General features: G+C 36.7%; 1 protein-coding gene across 24 annotated transcripts; it reads right to left on the bottom strand.

The window, feature by feature from the left end:
* Positions 1-1116: 1116 nt before the first annotated feature.
* On the bottom strand, positions 1117-16871 carry LOC147477245 (uncharacterized). Of its 24 annotated transcripts, XM_086586344.1 has the most exons (16): positions 16682-16871; positions 16510-16527; positions 14909-14980; positions 14548-14608; positions 13254-13426; positions 12135-12208; positions 11867-11976; positions 11039-11103; positions 10476-10933; positions 10341-10394; positions 9766-9850; positions 3599-3666; positions 2354-2451; positions 2001-2073; positions 1703-1816; positions 1117-1561 (listed from the first exon to the last, which is right to left on the bottom strand). In XM_086586344.1, exons 3-7 carry the CDS (start codon positions 14955-14957, stop codon positions 11902-11904), a joined length of 432 nt encoding a protein of 143 aa, XP_086442470.1. In that variant the 5' UTR covers positions 14958-14980; positions 16510-16527; positions 16682-16871; the 3' UTR covers positions 1117-1561; positions 1703-1816; positions 2001-2073; positions 2354-2451; positions 3599-3666; positions 9766-9850; positions 10341-10394; positions 10476-10933; positions 11039-11103; positions 11867-11901. The 24 variants fall into 24 exon arrangements, 21 of the variants coding, with proteins under 21 accessions (XP_086442470.1, XP_086442471.1, XP_086442469.1 ...); XM_086586345.1 differs by lacking the exon at positions 9766-9850 and having other exon boundaries at positions 1703-1811; positions 10476-10614; XM_086586343.1 differs by having other exon boundaries at positions 10476-11103.
* Positions 16872-18360: the final 1489 nt, after the last annotated feature.

The following is an 18360-nucleotide window of genomic DNA, read 5'->3' on the forward strand; positions in this document are numbered from 1 at the left end:
ATGTAAGGTGAGTCGAAGTCATGAACGACACGCCGCCGAAGAAGCGAGCGTAAGTAACAGCCCGACGATCTAAATCTCCAAGTTGGTTGAGGCACAACAGAAGACAACACTCCTCTGATCACAGCGAGGAAAAGGTAATCCACATGATTACAGACACCTCCAGTAATGAGACCTCCAGTTGTGAAAAACGCAAGCGCGTAGGAGCACTGCAAGAAATCTACTACCTATCCCATAAAGCTGAAGTGATCGCTCCTACCAGCTCTCAAACTACAACCGCAATATCGTTCACCGAGGAAGATCTCCACAAGGTGTGCCTACCCCATAATGATGCTCTGGTAGTGCTCGTCAAGATCAACGGATGGGTAGTCAAACGAGTCATAATCGATCTAGGCAGTTCCTGCGACATCCTCTTCTACCAAGCATACAAGGATATGCACCTACCAAACTCAGTAATGATAGAGTCAAATGCGCCACTCTACAGATTCAATGGAGACCGCAAAGATGCCATTGAAGATGTCATCCTACCAGTTTCCATTGGAGAAAAAGAGGACATGGTTAAAACCTCAACACGCTTCAGTGCGATAGATTCCAAGTCATCATACACTACCATCTTAGGATGTAGGTGGATTTACTAGATCCAAGCAGTTCCATCACTACTACAGAAAAGCTCATATACCACTGTTATATATAGTGGTAAAAAGCCTTTAGCCACTATTTTCAAACAGTGGTAACAACAACCGTGACAAATACTTCTAACAGAACCGTGGTAAAAAGTACCTATTATATACCACAGTTTTAGCTAAAAGAGTGGTATTTGGATTTCCGAACCGTGGTTAATAGTCTTTATAGTTTTCTCATCCGAGGTGAAACCGTGGAAAATAGTGATGCTATATATGACGGTTGGATTAAAACCGTGGTTTATATAATATCCTTACACCTTAGTTCTTACAAAACCGTGGTTTATAGACATTTAAAAAATTATAAATAAAAGCCCCTAATTATTCGATTTTCATCATATTCAACTTTGGAACCTGCAACCTGTCCATTTTCACCATATCCACATTTGATTTAAAAACACATTGCTCAAATAAACAATTCATAGTGCAACAAACAAAAGAAATAAATTTAGACATTGAATTGCTAAAAGAAGTTTGAACTTGTTCCATCCATCCAAAATATCAAAATAATAATAACCAACTTGTTCTATCTAAAACATCAAAATAATGGTGACCAACTCCTCCATATCTAATACCATCATCACTCTCCAATTTCAAATCATCACCAATATAATGAGCTGCAGGAGCTTGTTTCAAAGTAACTATATAAACCGATGCCCCTCATTTCTTTTCATGAAACAAAACACCCCAAGTAAGTTAAAACTTTCTTCTTCAACAGTAAATTCTAAAACTTTTCTAGTACTTAGCTCATTTCTTTCAAGTACTAGAAAAGTTAACCAACAAAACTGAACACACTAGTCTTCAACTATTTTAACACAAGTTTAAAATGTGTCCCATCCAGGAATATTAGTTGTGGCCTCATTCACCTTTGTCACCAACATAACCTGCAGTTGAAAGATTTTGAATGTAATGGACTGAGGACTAATGAAGTTTTCTTATAGCTATCGGGTGTTAAATGCTAGCACAAACGTAAAGATATAACGTTATGTATGAATAGCATAATTAACTTCAGGCATATGGCATACCACACTCTCCGGAACTCCAGGTGGTGGCAAGGACAAGTTTTCTTGGTGGAGGACCATGAAGATACGATTTCTTGTCGAAGCGCCACTCCCCAATTTTTCCATATGTTAGCTTCCCTTGTAAATGTATCAATTAATAAAATAGATAACTTTAGAACCAATAATGCATCTATCCCATTCATGTGAATGTGTCTACAAAAGGAGGATTAGCATTACTTATAAATAAAACCAAATGAGAAAAGAGAAAACCATCATCAATTCCTAAAGGAGTTTACAATTAAATGGGAAAAATGCGACTCACCTTCAAAGAGTAGTCACATCCATAAGTATAATGGATAATAAAATTCTTTCCAACCTCAAGATCCCATGGGGGGCTGTTTCACCAATTTTGAAACGTTTTAGCACATGACATAGATAATTTTTTTTTATCTATCACAACTTATATGAGATAAAAAAAAAAAAAAAAAAATGTATCATAAAGTCCTTTCGCATAATATGTTGCACGCCGTGCAATGCAGATGCAACAGCATATACATACCTTGTTGATACAAAAAATAAAAGAAACATAGATAGCATGTCAACAACATATGGAGCTATATGCACCAATTGATTCACACTGAACATAGAAGGAACCTTTATAGAAATTTCACTTACATTTCCAGCACCCATCCAAAAGTCTTGTCAGTCTCTGGATCATTTTTCATACTAATTGAGACATTCATCCATGTAGGGGAATTTTTTTTCAGCATGGACTGTATTCAAGAAATTTAGTTCTAATGAGATGTGGACATGACATTTTTGACAAGCAACAAATGAAGCAGAGAATGCAACATCACCTGAAATGCTAAGGGAGATAACAAAAATGACAATATAACAGCAATGTAATACAAAGAAAAGCAACACCTTTAACAGTAGCAACGACATTAGTAACAATAGTAATAATGACAATCATTTTACGATCGTGATCTCTAATTAGTATTATTGTTGCCCGAGCACCTCGCCTTCTGGATGAGTGGTTACAACTTTTACATTCCCTTAGTATCTTTACAGAATCATGCAATGCGAATGAACCACACAGTATACACATGCCCATCCTGATTTTGCAACTTCTTGTCCATTGATACATCACAAAAAATCTACATGTTAATGAACAATTAAACACCGCCTGTGACAGCGTGTGAATCTTAATACATGCAGTTATCATTGTACACATAATAGTAGACTGGCGGAGATACACCCAGCACTAAGGTTCCATAAGAGTGGTTATCTTAACTTTGGTAAAACGGACCTAAGGGTGCATTGGTACAAAATAAAATAAAAGGAATGAGAGTAAAGTATACACTAGATAGGGGTCCAAGTCTATCCTACCCTAATCAATATATATTGGGCATCTCCAAATCTCCATAAATTTCTCATCACAATCAATTAATGACGTTGAAACTTTTCAATAAATTATGGGAATATGGGCTAAACAGAGGAGGAAATGAAGAGCCAGTAACCAGTTAGTATATGGATGTACCACGAACACTATAACGTATAGAGACTAAATCATGAGCAGTTATTATATAATTGGTTTGTCTGAACTACATTATCAACAAGAAACTCTACATTCTTGATAATTACAGGAGAATTGCCAATGGGATCAACATTTGTGACAGGACCCTTTTCCTCCAGATAAAATTTTCTTATTAATTTCTCATTTTCAGCAGGCTTGATATAGAAAAATGGAAATCCTGCTGTATAGCCTCCACGTGCCAAGTTTGGCAGAGGTCTCACAAATACGTGATCAGGCTCCGCCATCAGAATATATCTGAAATGGCCGTAGAATGCACAAACTTTATGATTTATATTTCAAAAGAAGGAAGCAGAGAAACACCATCATTTTGAAGATAAACTTACTCTTCCTCAATTGTTGCTTTTTCCAGCTATTGAACAAAAGCCCATGGCCTATTTAAGAAAACGTAACCCTGGAAAACAGATTATTCAAAACTGTGTGAAAAAAATTTATAAACTCAATCTTAGTAATAGTTATTGCTCCATGGTTGAAAGGGAGCAATCAAAAGATGAAAATGTACAATGAAAATATGATGAGCAAGATATAGGCCATGGGCCATGAAAGTTCAAAATTATATAAAAACAAACTGACTTGTTTAAGAACAAGAAGCTCTCTAGAATCATGATTCATTCCCATAGAAACACGACCAAAAGCACCACAACTTAACCAATCAACTCCCTTTTTCTCCATCGAATTGAAGGAGTATTCGAACTAGTAGTACAATTGATATCACTATTGTCTCGCTTGTTAAAGGCCATGCTAGGCCACTACGGGCCATCGCAAGGCCTCTACCAGGCCATCCCAGGCTGTTATAGGCCATTGCCAAGGCTCTACAAGCCACTAACAGGCAAGTTAAAACCTAAGTTGGCCCTTTAACAAATTCCCAAATAAAAGGTAACAAGTTCTCAAAAATGCAAGGATAATAATTACACACCAACTAAAATTTCCTTAGCCTTATATTTTATTACCTCCTCAACAAGTGAACAACCATTTCAACAGAAGGTTATCTATCGGTCAATGCCCATTATCCTCAAGAAAATCAGGTGGCATTTCACTTCCACAATGAGACCAATGATCTTCATATAGAGCTCAAATTTTAATTCAGAAAACCAATCATCTTGCTACAATAGCAACAAAGTCCATTTTTTACATTAAAATACCCAAAATTTGAGTCCAAATTTTGCAAAAAAAAATCTTTAATTTCAGTAATAAGAGCGACCTTACAATATTTTAAGTAAAGTTTTTTTTTAAAAAAAAGCCAAGAACTTACTTGCACAAAAAAAAGTAACCTTGCCACTTTATCCACGGGAGAGAGAGATAGAGCAAGCTTGTTTGAAATAATACATCAGTGGCATAGTAATAAGAGATAAAGATTACTATTAAACCAAAATTTGGATTATCTTCCCAAAATTTTCCATAGACCTCGCTGAGATAAATAACGCGACTGGGAGAAATTGGGGAGAGAGATCGAGTAAAAGAAATTGGGGAGAGATCGAGTAGAAATTGGAAAGCAAAATCCCTAGCCGTCGATTTACAGGAAGTTGAAAGAGGGAGTTTTAGCCAAGAGCTTTTGCCCCCCTTTTTTCCCGATTTTTATTTTTTCAAGCGAGTTGTTTTTGGATAGACCACTTTTTATCCACGGTAGGTGTGATTTTCCAAAAACATAAACAACCGTTTTTCAGAAACAGTGGGATATGTGGATATCTAAAAACAAATTACCCGATATTTGGTTGTACCATGGTATTAGGCGTATTATATACCACTGTATCATGTAAACAGTGGTATTTGCTTGTACCAAAACTAGATACATGAATTGTACCGTGGTAAGTGACTATTAGTCACTGTTATTAAGAACAGAGTGGTATATATCATTTGACCAACCGTAGTTAATGACTATTTTTGTAGTAGTGCATCAACCTTACACCAAGTAAGCAGTTCCATCATGGAGCTCAGAAACAACCAACTAGAAGCTCATCGATGCAATCAAGTAAGCACAACAGCCAAGGCCAAACCTCATGTCGTCCAGACAAACGACATCCCATAGCTGCAAGATCCTCAAGCTTCCAGCCCTCCAGCATCAGCAAGAGACAAGCTCAAGGAAAAATAAGCACAAGTCGAACCTTGAGAGAAAGTCTTTTGGGGCACAAATGATGACCCAAAATTTGTCTATGGAGGGGTTGATTTAGACCCCAAGCTCAAAGAGCAACTTGTCAATTTTCTATCTCTCAATAAAGATGTTTTTTCTTGGTCGTGTATCGATATGCTAAGAATCGACCCTCAAGTCGCTTACCACAAATTAAATGTAGATCTAACTATAAAGCCTATCAAACAACGACCTAAGAAACTAGCACTCAAATTTCAAAAAGCCATCAACGAAGAGATAGGTAAGCTCAAAAATGTTGGATTCATTAGAGAAGTCGAATACCCGACTTGGTTAGCTAACATTGTAGCCATTCCTTAGAAAAATGGCTAGGTACGACTCTACATCAATTTCACCAATGTCAGCAAGCATTGCCCAAAAGACAGCTTCCCCTACCCCGGATTGACATACTGGTAGATCAAACTTGCGGACATGAACTTCTATCGTTTATGGATGCATATAGCAGATACAATCAGATACCACTTGCAGAAGAAGACCAGGAAAAGACGTCCTTCATAACCGAGAAAGGAACGTTCTGCTACAACGTCCTACCAATCGGCTTGAAGAACGCCGGCGCGACCTACCAAAGACTTGTCACAAAAATGTTCAAAGACTTTGGGAGAGACACTATGAAAGTCTGCATAGACGACATGGTAGTTAAAAGCGCAAAGGCTGGCGACCACATTGCTCACCTACAAGAAGGATTCAAAAGATTGCGCCAAAACAAGATGAAGCTCAACCCAGGAAAGTGAGTATTTGGGGTAGCCTCAAGGAAATTTTTAGGATACCTCGTTTAACAAAGTTGCATTGAAGCAAACCCAGAACAAATACGAGCTCTCCTTGAAATGCCAGAAGCAACTTCCAAACAACAAATTCACAAGCTATCTGGCATGGTTTCAGCTCTAAACATATTCATCTCACGTACATCTAACAAATGCAGACCGTTCCTGCAAATACTAAAGAAGGGTGCAACATTCACATGGATAGACGAATGCCACGAAGCCTTCAACGACCTGAAGCCTTACCTATCAACTCCGCCCATTCTGTTTAAACCAAATGAAGGAGAAACAATGGGGCTTTACCTTGTGACTACCGATTTTGCCATCAGCTCGATCTTTTTTTGCGAAAGCGAGGGAATCGAAAAACTAGTCTATTTCACCAGCAAGACATTGGCAGATTCAGAAAAACATTACTTTCCAATTGAGAAAACAATGTTATCTTTGTTATACTATGCTTGCAAGTTTCGACCATACTTTCAGGCTAACGACATCAAGGTCTTAACAGATGTACCCATCAAGCAGGTCTTGAGTTCCACCAACAAAATAACCCACATGACCAAATGGATGAAGAACTCGGAGAACATCACATCAAATGTTTTCCCATAACATCTCACAAAGGTCAGGTCGTTGCAGACTTCCTTGCTGACTTCCCCATCGAAGATGTCAACTGGGAACCCGAGCCTATTATTTCACTCCATTAACCAACCACCCCAAACACATGGCACCTCTACATAGATGGAGCTTACAACAACAACGGTAGTAGACTGGGGGTTATGCTAACTTCACCAGAAGGAACCCAGCTACAAAAGTCAATAAAGATCGATTTCGCAATATCTAACAATGAAGCAGAATATGAAGGGTTAATTACAAGCCTCCGCATGGCACAACAATTACAAGTCTGAAAGCTCAAAGCGTACAGTAACTCACAAATAATCGTCAAACAGAGCACCAATGACTATTTGACAAATGGAGCAAACTTAGCCAAGTATGCTCAGGTCGTCAATGATATCATCAGCTTGTTCACAACATTATCCTTGGAACACATTCCCCGAGAGGATAACAGACATACAGACAGCTTGGCTTTCTTAGCCTTAAAAACCCAAGATCCATGTCACAGAACAGTTTACATTGACATCCTAGAGAGGCCCGCCTACCAACATAAAAGTGTCAATAGCCTCCACTACACCAGAAATGGCCGAAAACGACGGTTAAATCCGTCCTAAATTGAGATTTGGGACGCAAAATAGTGTCTTAGAGTCCGTCGCGAATAGCCCTTTCGTTAATATTAACGACGGGAAAAAAAGTGATAAATTGAATTAGAATTGCGACAGAGGTGAGACAGTTTATGCCGTCGTTAAGTTTAAGACACTAGAAACCGTCATAAATTACCTTTACACCAGCACTACGTATTTTCAAAACCAGCCGTCGTAATTTTGTGTCATAACATTTACGACATACATTTCCGTCGCATTTTGTTTTGGGGCAGTCAATTAACAACATTATTCCCCATCGTATTAGTTTAAATATATTTTTTTTAATAATTTTTTTTCGAATCTATATTTCCCTGGACACTTGCTAATAATTGCTATCTAATTTGAGATTTCTCAAATCTTAAAATCAATTACACAAAAGCTACACACTAAAACAACACATTTCCAAAATATATATATATATATATATATATATATATATATATATATATATATATATATATATATATATATAATCCATTGATAATAATTTTCAAAATTTACAATGTTTTCAAGCTTTTGATTGCCAACAACTAGGCTTTTAACGTATACAAGGCAGAATAAGAACATAAAAAAAAAAAAAAAAAAAAAAACAATTTGAAATTCCTATCTTCATAATCTTTGCGCATTTTGTTCTTTCATGTGAATCGCAACCTTTCGTGAGGGTAAATAGCCTTAAGAGTTTTCTAGAGATAGAACAAGCAGGTAGCCCAAGCAGAGGCAAACAACGTTAACACAGCAGGAGCATTATCAATTCAGCGCCACTCCATACAAAGATATGTAGCTAATTGCTTACCGCCTAAGCGAAGACATTGTCGCTGAAGTAAGCAATGCTTCACGTACAACACTAATTGTTTTTTTAGATTAAGTTATAAGAGGGTCTTATAAGACCATGTGTTATAAGAGGGTCTTATAAGATGGTCTTATAAAGTGGTTTGTTTTTCATTTTAAATTCCTTTTATAATCACTTATAAAAATAGAAAAAACAAATACATAACATTTTATAGATAGTTATTTGACAAATATAACCCTACTTTACATCACATTTAACATGAATAGATTAATTTGAAACAAAGATATAGTTTGTTTTTCGGTTTCAAATCAATTTTGATAATTAGAATATCAATTTTAGGAAACTACTTTAAATGGCAGTGGTGGTAGTGGTCTTAATAGCACGGTGGTGGTGGTAGTGGAAGTGATAATATTGGTCTTAATAACACGGTGGTAGTAGTGGTAGTAATAGTGGTGGTAGTAGTGGTGGTGGTAGTGGTAGTGGTAGTAGAAGTGGTGGATATCTTAATAGCACGATGGTGGTGGTGGTGATAATCTTAATAATACGGTGGTAGTGGTGGTGATGGTAGTGGTAGTGGAGGTGATGATATTGGTCTTAATAGCACGGTGGTAGTGGTGGTGGTGGTGGTGGTTTTAATAGCACAGTGATGGTAGTGGTAATAGTCTTAATAGTACGGTGATAGTGGTGGTGGAGGTGATGATGGTGGTGATAGTAGTGGTGGTGATGATGGTGGTGGTAGTGGCGGCAGTGGTGGTGGTAGTTTTAATAGTTTGGTGGTGGTGGTGATGATGGTGGTGGTAGTGATGATGGTGGTAGTGGCGGCAGTGGTGGTGGTAGTAGCCGATGGTGGCTAGGGCAATGGAGTTATTTGGAGAAAAAGATAATTAAAAGAAAAGAAAAGATAAACGAGATTAGGAGTATATGGACGGGGGTGTTTAAGTCATTTTTCAAATTATAAGACTTATAAAATTGAAGTAGATCCAATTTTGGTACTTATAGAATTGGAACCTCTTATAAGACATTTCTAGTATAATGCTTTTTATAAGAGGCAAAAAACAAACCAAAAATATGTCAAAAATCACTGGGCCACATCTTATAAGAGGTTATAAGACCTTGAGGTTTTAGAAAGGCAAAAACAAATGGCCCCTAAGCTAATATATACGAGTCTCCCAGCCTCAATAGCACTTGCAACATAGAGTAAGCTTCCAACCTTAAATATAAAAAAACACTCCTGTCAAAAAGAAAAAACATTTATCCGGCCTTCAACACATGATAAGGCAAAACTCTCTCCACGAATGGAGTTATATACTGGTATCCAGTGCATGCAATCCGAAAATCATTATAAAGCACGCAGTTTGAAGCCTCCATCATGCACCTCATAATCAGTAGATCGTATTTCTACATTAGCAAGAAACATAGAGTATACATATACCTCTAGCTAATTAAATTCAAGGAATCGCTAGCCATGCGACTTACTTGGAAATAGTCTAAAATGGTGGGGTCCCATAAGGAATTCATAACAAAGAAAAACAAGGGTCATGTTCTCTACCATTTCTGGTGTTAGATAATCCATATTCCCACACATGGTTTGTCTTTAGTGTGTTGAGTGGACTGAACAATCCAACCATTGCTTGCTACAAGAACAAATACACAAGTATCTAATTAGAGTACCTTAAAAGAAAGAGTTACGCATGTAACTTCTTTTATAATCAGGATTGCACAAAGTAAACCAATATTATTAGGGGACATACCATATTAAGGGCAAAAGATGAAGAAAATTGAGTTAAATATCATTAGGGGACATACCATACTATATAATGTTAAAAAGTTTACAAGATTATTGAAGTAGAAGGCCTTATATCATTTTGGCCCAACAGTAGCAACTTTGGATCAGCTCAAGATAATCACGCGAACGGTTCTGGAACTTACATACTACAAACAATACTAAACAAATGAATAACAAGATAATGCATGATTGTTCTGTTCAGAATCTACTTCCACTGAGAAGTTTGTTTATTTAATTTCCCTGGGATCCAAAATTTGAAGATATGCAAGGGAGCCTGTATTTTACTTTTATAACAAACACCATCTGGGTATAAAGGAGGCTTGGAAGAATTCTCTTACCTCGAGGTCAGTAGCACCATCTCCAATCAAAAACATCTTCTTGTAGTCATGAGCCTGCAAACCATGGCTTTCACATCACTACAATAAAATAACAAACAGTGGACTGATATTTAGTCTACTTCACAAAGTCTTTACCTTCCATATTTGTTGAACAACCATCGCTTACCCACCACTTCTAGAAGTGTACTCATTCTTATCAAATCCAACAAACTCCCCGGAACTTCTAAACAATAGTTGATTTGCAAATAGGCTTTCAGCTGGGAGCAAGGCATTCCTGAATCAACACATGGAAATCTAGGTCATCCCTCTCACATATAGGCAGCATGCAACTTAACAATATTATTCCTCAAAGTGTACAAACCCTGCACGAAGCAGGCCTTTGCAAGGTTATCCCAGCTAAGTCCGTGTAAACAGACTAAAGTTAAAGCAAATAAATATTAGCATCTAAAGAAAACATCACCATGGATTGCTAGTGTTGAGTACCTTCTTTAGCTAGGTACTTCTCATCCCAATGATTTCTAAAGGATTAAACAAGCCAATAGTACCATAAAAATGCACCTTCTGGTTTCAGCAACGCCATGTAAGCTCATGGTCTACGATTAATTAAGTGCAAAATATAATTTTCAATAGATGGTTATATCCCATTGGTAGGATGTAATGATGTATGTGTTATGTACTTCCGTGAAAAATGAACATACCAGGAACATGGTGACCAAGAACCCAAATCAGTTACACAGTCCAAGAAGATGGCAACTTCCAGCACCTTGTTTTGAACAGACACCAGATGCAACAACACTATAATATGAGTTTTTGAATACCAAACAAATAGCAAAGTGGATCACAATAGTGTGAAGTGTAATAGACCAACAGAAACCAATACAAATACTCAACAGAAGTTCATCACTTATCTTAACAGGGGGAAGGGAAGGTTGAGCTGGATTCATGAAATAGACAATCCGACCAATGTGTCCTTAATGCAATGGGACATACCAAAAGCAGATGCAAGGTTATCATACTCCTTAGGACAAAGTCATTGGGTTTGTTGAAATCTAGGTCCCTACTACGAAAACAGACGTGCAAACATACTGAGGCAACCATATAATTTTACAACCCATTTACATAACAGTCATTGTTAGTAAAATACATATAGGCAATAATATATCCACATCACATCTGCATATGGATGGTAGCAAATAGAATGAGTGCGCATCCACACAAAGCACAATAGATGAAACATTATAAGATGATTAGTGGTATGACCAATAAAAAAAAGCTTTGAAGAGTTTGTTTGGGCAGGTATTAGGGAGACCAATTTTAAGACAAGTGTGGAATGCTCCAGCTGAGAATTTTAAAAGGCATCAGGGGCAGAACAAAAAAACGATCAACTACACAAGTCCTGCCAGAAGATTAATCCTCTGGATAGTCTACCAATATTTGCTTTAAGTTGCTAAAATGTACTAGTTGGGTAAGACAGACTTGAGAGACAGCTAATGCTGATAAGTGATAACATTATTAGATTCACTCACTTCATTCTCTATCAAATAAACAAGAGAATAATCAATTAGCTGCATGTCATCACTGGAAAGCCATCTACGTCTCGGCTAATTGAACGACCTCCATTTATCGGGCGAACATGCTAATAATAAACACAAATGTAGCTAATTCAATACTGACCCTCGGAACTAATTAGCACTGAAAAATCTAAATGAATAAATCTTAAGGTGAAGGAAAGCTTACACATGGAACATAACAACAATATACTCATAAAAATAACATTTATTAAGTCTGCACTACCTTTTTTTGCCAGTTAGTCCGATGCAAGATCACCAACAAAATGATTGCATCAGGACGTACACCTGTCAACATTCCTGACCAGATAAAAGACAAATTTGTGAGCGTTACCTTTGAGTCATCCAACTTGTGCTATGTTTGTGGAGAAGAACGGATGAAGCAGAAGTAATGTCGATGTAAGGCCAGTATGTACCACAACTGCATATAACTCATACTTTGACTCAACCTATACAGAAATGATAATTATATGAGAATTACTAGTGTTAGTTGAGTAGTACTGTTATTTGTGTGACGAACGCTAGAATATTTTGTAATGGTCAGCAATCATTTTTCTCCAGTGTTTTGAGAATAACTCAGTTATAGTCCTCTGTGCTTACACTCGAGTTGCAGATTAAATGAAATAAAGAAATGTATATTTTGACTCTGATTTAACATATTCTATTCATCTATAAGCACAAGGCACTATGATGTGCAAGTTTTTCTGTACTTTTAGTTTGACCTTGCATGGTCAGACATTGATTTCATAAATTTAATTGACAATTGGGTTTGTGGACCCTGTACGTCCCTAAAGTATGTAGGGAAATGGAAGCAAGTGCTGTTATTTTATAAATAGGATGGTCGTGGCCATATATAAAGGTTGAAGTGGACTGCTGGATCAGTAAAACCTATATAGTTATGCCATATACATAACATTTAGTTTTAATGTATGAAAACAGCCCATCAAGGGAAATACACATAATTTGTTCCCTCCACTCTGTAACTGAGTGGAGGTTTCCCTGGAAAAGGATTTGAGAAACCCCGAGTGGAAATCTAAGCCGGAGTTAGAACCTGAGCCTAAGAAGAATTTAACCACTCTCAAAGTTCACCAAAAATTTGAGAGTTATTCTTTAACATATAATATCACATTCCACAGGTTTGATGGAGTCCCAATAACTGAGATAAGTGAAAATTAGCATTATTTATGTATTTCTACTTCTTTGGACAAAAGTCACTATAAACTAGCGAGGAAGAGCAAACAGTGGTAGAGGGTGTGAACCATGTATACGAACAAAGTGAAGACTTTACCAACCAAGCTAGCTACCACACATGCAAAAGAGAACAGAAAATTATTCTTCATCTCACCTTCCGCATGTACAGTTTTAATAGATGGGACCCTGTGCTTTCTGCGATTCAGCTTAGGCTCCACATGCATCACCTCGTTTGAGTGAGAAAGATCCTTTAGAACAACAGCTATATGGCTGTGACCCTTCTGAAACTCATTTAGAATATCATAAAGTGGCATATTTTCTGAAACCCTGCAGAATAAACATTAAATATAGTTTTGAACATGACAACTTCAGGATAGCTCACATCAAAGCACAAAGAAAATATAATACGATGATGACATGAACTTCCAAACTAAATGCTGGAATTCATAAGGACAGTCAAAATGGACAGTTTGAGCTTTTAACAACTATATTGAACAGAAGTAAATGCAAAAGTATGAAATCCTCCATTATGTTAATCTGAACAACAGAGTGTCAATTAGCATAATGGCTACACGCTAAAACATTAAGATTTTGGATACCTAAGATGATAGTTTTCAAGTGCACATCTAGAACTATATTGAACCAAATATAGGATAATCAGTACGATAAACGCAATGGTAAACACTGGTGGTCACAGATCAATTTATCACTCTGCAATCTGCATGACTAAATAGCGCAATATAAATGCCAGACTAGAAAATGACATACACAGAAGGGCTGAAGTACAAAATCCTCAATTTATCCCAAGTGTGAAGTGAATTAACAATTTCCACTTGTTTTTGGATATTTCAATTTTCGGTACCGCCGGTGAGCATCGGTTCTTTAATCTCAATGAGCACTCACAAGTCCACAACTCTAAAGGAAGTAGCTCACTGATTGTAAAAATGAAGTGTAATTATAAACCCTGCAACCCACCAATACAAGTGTGGTCGCTCCAATAAGATTTCAGAACAAATAGAGTTTGTTTGAACTAAATAAGAGTTCAGTAATATAGAAGCAAGTCTATGGTATGCAGATATGGCAGGATAAAGTCCTGCAGCTGCATGGATGATGCCTTTTATTGAAGTATCCGATATGGTACAACGCCTAGTTTTAAGTATTGGGTGCCATAGAAGCAAGACAAACATTGGGACTAAGGCACATACACTTTTAGTACTTGCAAATATATTAAGTGTGAGAAAAATCTTAAATCAAACGATACAAATCAACCAACACTAAAAAATTCACGTCATAAACAAAGATGTCAGATTAAAATTTAAATTAAGGAATTTATTTCCTGATCCAACATACAACATACAGTACTACCAAAATTGACAGTCAGATTAACATTTAACAGGGCTCATGGTACAGTCACAGTGTTATGCTTTTTAAACCACCCTAATTCTCACCTGCCTTGCTTGAAATTTGAAGAAGAAATGAAAAGAGAGCGAGAGTTGAAATTTGTGTTGACTGTTAACTGCAATTGAAAGAAGGATTAGAAACGGAATCCGGCCAAAAGCAAAAGCTAAATATAATCGGGGAAAAAACTTGAATTAAAGCTAGCAAATTAAAAGGGCAAAAGAAAAATAAACCCTAGAATAACTAACTTGGTTCGATTGGCCGATGCAAAGAAATCGACTTGATAGTTCTCTTACCCTTCTCTCATCGTCCACCTCGAAGTTAGAGCAGCAACGCCGTAAAGGTTTCACTTTCAAATCAGATACAATAAGTAGAAAAAATTTCAAGTGAGCAAGAGAAATAACGGTGTACCTCCGGTTTTAATCGAAGGTCGAACCAGATGCGTCGTCTTCATCTTCATATCCGGGTGATATATTTGGAACCCTAGGTTTGAATAGCATGGAGAGTCGGGGTTTGAGAGAGTTCTAGTCGGGTAGAACAATTAATCCTTTATTTTTTTGCCTTTTATTTAATATGTTCATTTTCTATTACGATTTTACTAACGAAAACTTGATAAGTAACAATTATATCCGTTAGTTATTTGGTTACAAATATATCCATCTTCTGTTACAAATTGGCATTTATGGTGTAGTGAGAGAAGCTAATAAGCCTAATATGCATACCTCAGCTAAAGCTAATATGCATGCCTTAGCTAAATTAATATATGGATCAAATAAAAATACTCGCAGCAAAGGTTGACAAAAGATACTAAAAAAAAGAGTGTTGATAAGGAAGTTAAACAGTCAATCAATACATTATTCTTCTTCAAGGGCACTACTAAGTGTTAAGGTCAGGACCACTAGTCAAAAGTTCCAAGGAGAAAACTAAGGTCCTAATGATAGCAACTCCTTCGACATATTATATATATACAAAGAATTTCTGGGTGCAAACAAAAAAACAATCAAGAACAACCCCATCAACATTTTTTTAATCACCCAACGTGACACTAATATACGTATATAACCTCTTAATGTAAAAATCCCAACTAATAACATCAAATGAATTGAAATGGAATGTAATGACCACTTCATGTATGTTTTGACATATACAAAAACATTAACTACACAAGAATCACAAAATGGTAGCTTTTTTAGCACATAACAAAACCAAATTTTGACAAATGAAGATGAACTCATCTTAACTCGAGAGCAAAAAAAGTTTATTTTAGGCCCATGGGAAAACAATTTCATTCAAGAGGAACTTTCAGTACAAGCAAACCATATATTAAATGAGTTCACTGAACTTCTAAATAGGCGGGAGTAACCATTTAATAAATGGGGATGCAGCTCAGGAACTTGCTTTAGTCAAGAAGACATCTTATTTCTTGCTACTTGTTACGCTGAATGAGTTTTGTGTTCTTTAATTCGACCATGAATCTTAAGCAAACAACATTTCCTAAAACCATTCCAAAATATATCTTTGCTTTCATTTGTTTAAAATCTCTTCTCAGTCATCCAATTGGACTTAGATGCAGTATTTTATCCCAATATTTTCGCATCTATAAAACGGAAAACAAAAGGGCTTCTGGATAAAATGCCCAAAAATTAAAATGATTTCTAGAAAAAACATTGTCCAATAAATAAGAGTGTAAGGATGTTTTTTTTTTGGTTGTCGCAGATGCTTGCCCATTTTTCACAAGATTTGAGGTATACGCATTATAGATTCAAAATCAGCTCAGCAGGAAACAGAAGAGTGCAGAGAAAACTTAATTTTGTTCATTCCAAGCAACACCAAATAATTCAATATCAATCAAATTAACATAACCCAAATACCAAAAAATAGATTAATATTTCATACCCATCAAAGAAAAATCGAAATAAAAAATACCCATGATAGATTCAGCGAACCCCATTGAATCCGTAGTCATAAAACAATAAGAAATGCAAAAGAATGAAGAAAGGAAAGAACTTTACCTCAATTTGGAGAAAGAACTTTGATTTGATCGAAGTTTCAAGTACCCATTTCAATTTAGTGAACAATAGATCAATTTAACAAACAAAAATCAGTCGAAAATACACAAACTTGATGCTTTAAAATCATTAACTAAATATTATTTATGTTTTGAGAGAGAGAGAGAGAGCTTACAATTTCACAGAAGCTCACAAGTTCTTTGCTTTGTTGTTCCTTGCAGAAGGTCTGAACGGTTTGTTAGAAGTCATCCCCTTTTTTTCTCTCTCTTTCCACAATGAGCGCGAGAATGGAAAATAATGAGCCGCGAGAACGAAAAGGCAGTGAGCCCAAGAAAGAAAAACTAGCCCAACCGCATAAGCGACGAGTTCCAGAACTACCTCTACTGTCGTGTATTTAGTACACTAAAACCCATTCTCTATTTTAGCTTAGGACGGCTTAATGCCATATACGACGGTTGTTACAGTCCTAAATTAAGGACGGTCATGAGAGTCCTAAGCTGGTGTCGTTTTTCAACAATTCTGGTGTAGTGCTCACGGACTTCTAGCCCTCATCTGAAGAAGAGATCACTCAGTCTTGGATAGGCCCATTTTTAAATTTATCTTACATGGCGAGCTCCTAGCAAAAGTAAGGAATGCTCGGGTCATACAATTTCGAGCTTCCAGATACACCGTGATCAACGGACGACTATTCCGTAAATCTGCAGGAGGAAACCTAAGGTGCATAACTCCACACGAAGGCCAACTCATCTTTGACAAAATTCACAAAGGCGAATGTGGCAACCATGCAAGAGCAATGTCACACCTCGAATTTCAATAGAATTCAGAAAAACAATATTTGTTCCCGACTCTTCGATCTTCGAGGTGTGACGCACTCTCAACTCCCAAAAACCCATAAACAGTTTAAATATACGAATAATTTAAAAACCAATAAAAATTTCAAATTAACAAAAGTCCTCTTCATTACAAAAATTAACAAATGAAAACGCAAATAACTTTATCTCAACTGAAAATCTATATATCGTCAAAAAGAAAAACAAAGCCTATCTTGAAATGCGACGCTTAACGCAAACCACGAAAAAAGAACCAATCTTCTTCAACATTAAAACCTGTCAAGACTTATCAACTATGTTCATTTAATGAACACACCCGATAAAGCAAACATGCAAATCGGTCAAGATTATAAAATCTTTGGTGTGAGTAGCCCTAAAATACAACATATACTTATACCAAATATATACACAATCCATACGGCAGTTAGTTCCTCCACCGAGGCGCCTTAACTTTCCACGACTAATACAACATCAGTAAGTTCAATAACTAAGGCAGGTAGTTCCTCCACTGAGGTGCCTTAACTTCCCACTAACCACACAACAAACTATACGTATAATAAATAAGGCATGTAGTTCCTCCATCGAGGCGCCTTAGGTTCTAACTAAACAAATAACCAACCATGCATATTATATACGTATCGCATTTCATGCTCAATTACAGAGTGGGTCGTCTCTGCCCAAGTAATTAGTTTGACCCACACTTCTGCAAAACCATATACAGACATCTATCTACAGATACCTCATTAACCAACATAATACCATAATTAGATTATTTCAGGCTTTCTTTGCGTGTCCCTAAAATCACGTCGTATCTATGTCTTACCTAGTTTCCCTGGCTACCACAATCGCTTCCCAATGCCGAACATGTACATCCACATGCCTCCCCTCACATAATGAATCACTCCGTGCGTAACTACCCTGAGCGGGATGCTCGCACACCATGTAACCCTCACACGAAAGACATTATGCAAGTACTGCCACTATTCGGCATAAAATATCGCGCGTCTCGTTCTATTTTGCGAAC

Source organism: Coptis chinensis, chromosome 9, assembly GCF_015680905.1.
Source record: "Coptis chinensis isolate HL-2020 chromosome 9, ASM1568090v1, whole genome shotgun sequence".
Lineage (NCBI taxonomy): Eukaryota > Viridiplantae > Streptophyta > Magnoliopsida > Ranunculales > Ranunculaceae > Coptis > Coptis chinensis.

What these genes read in the sequence shown, in the direction of transcription:
- LOC147477245 (XM_086586333.1), bottom strand. Translation starts at nt 14,957, where the DNA reads ATGAAGATGAAGACGACGCATCTGGTTCGACCTTCGATTAAAACCGGA. An exon ending in GGACTAACTGGCAAAAAAAG is followed by an intron (nt 11,104 to 12,134) that starts GTAGTGCAGACT and finishes GTTCAAAACAAG; the next exon opens with GTGCTGGAAGTTGCCATCTT. An exon ending in TCTTGGTCACCATGTTCCTG is followed by an intron (nt 10,615 to 11,038) that starts GTATGTTCATTT and finishes GTGTTGATTCAG; the next exon opens with GAATGCCTTGCTCCCAGCTG.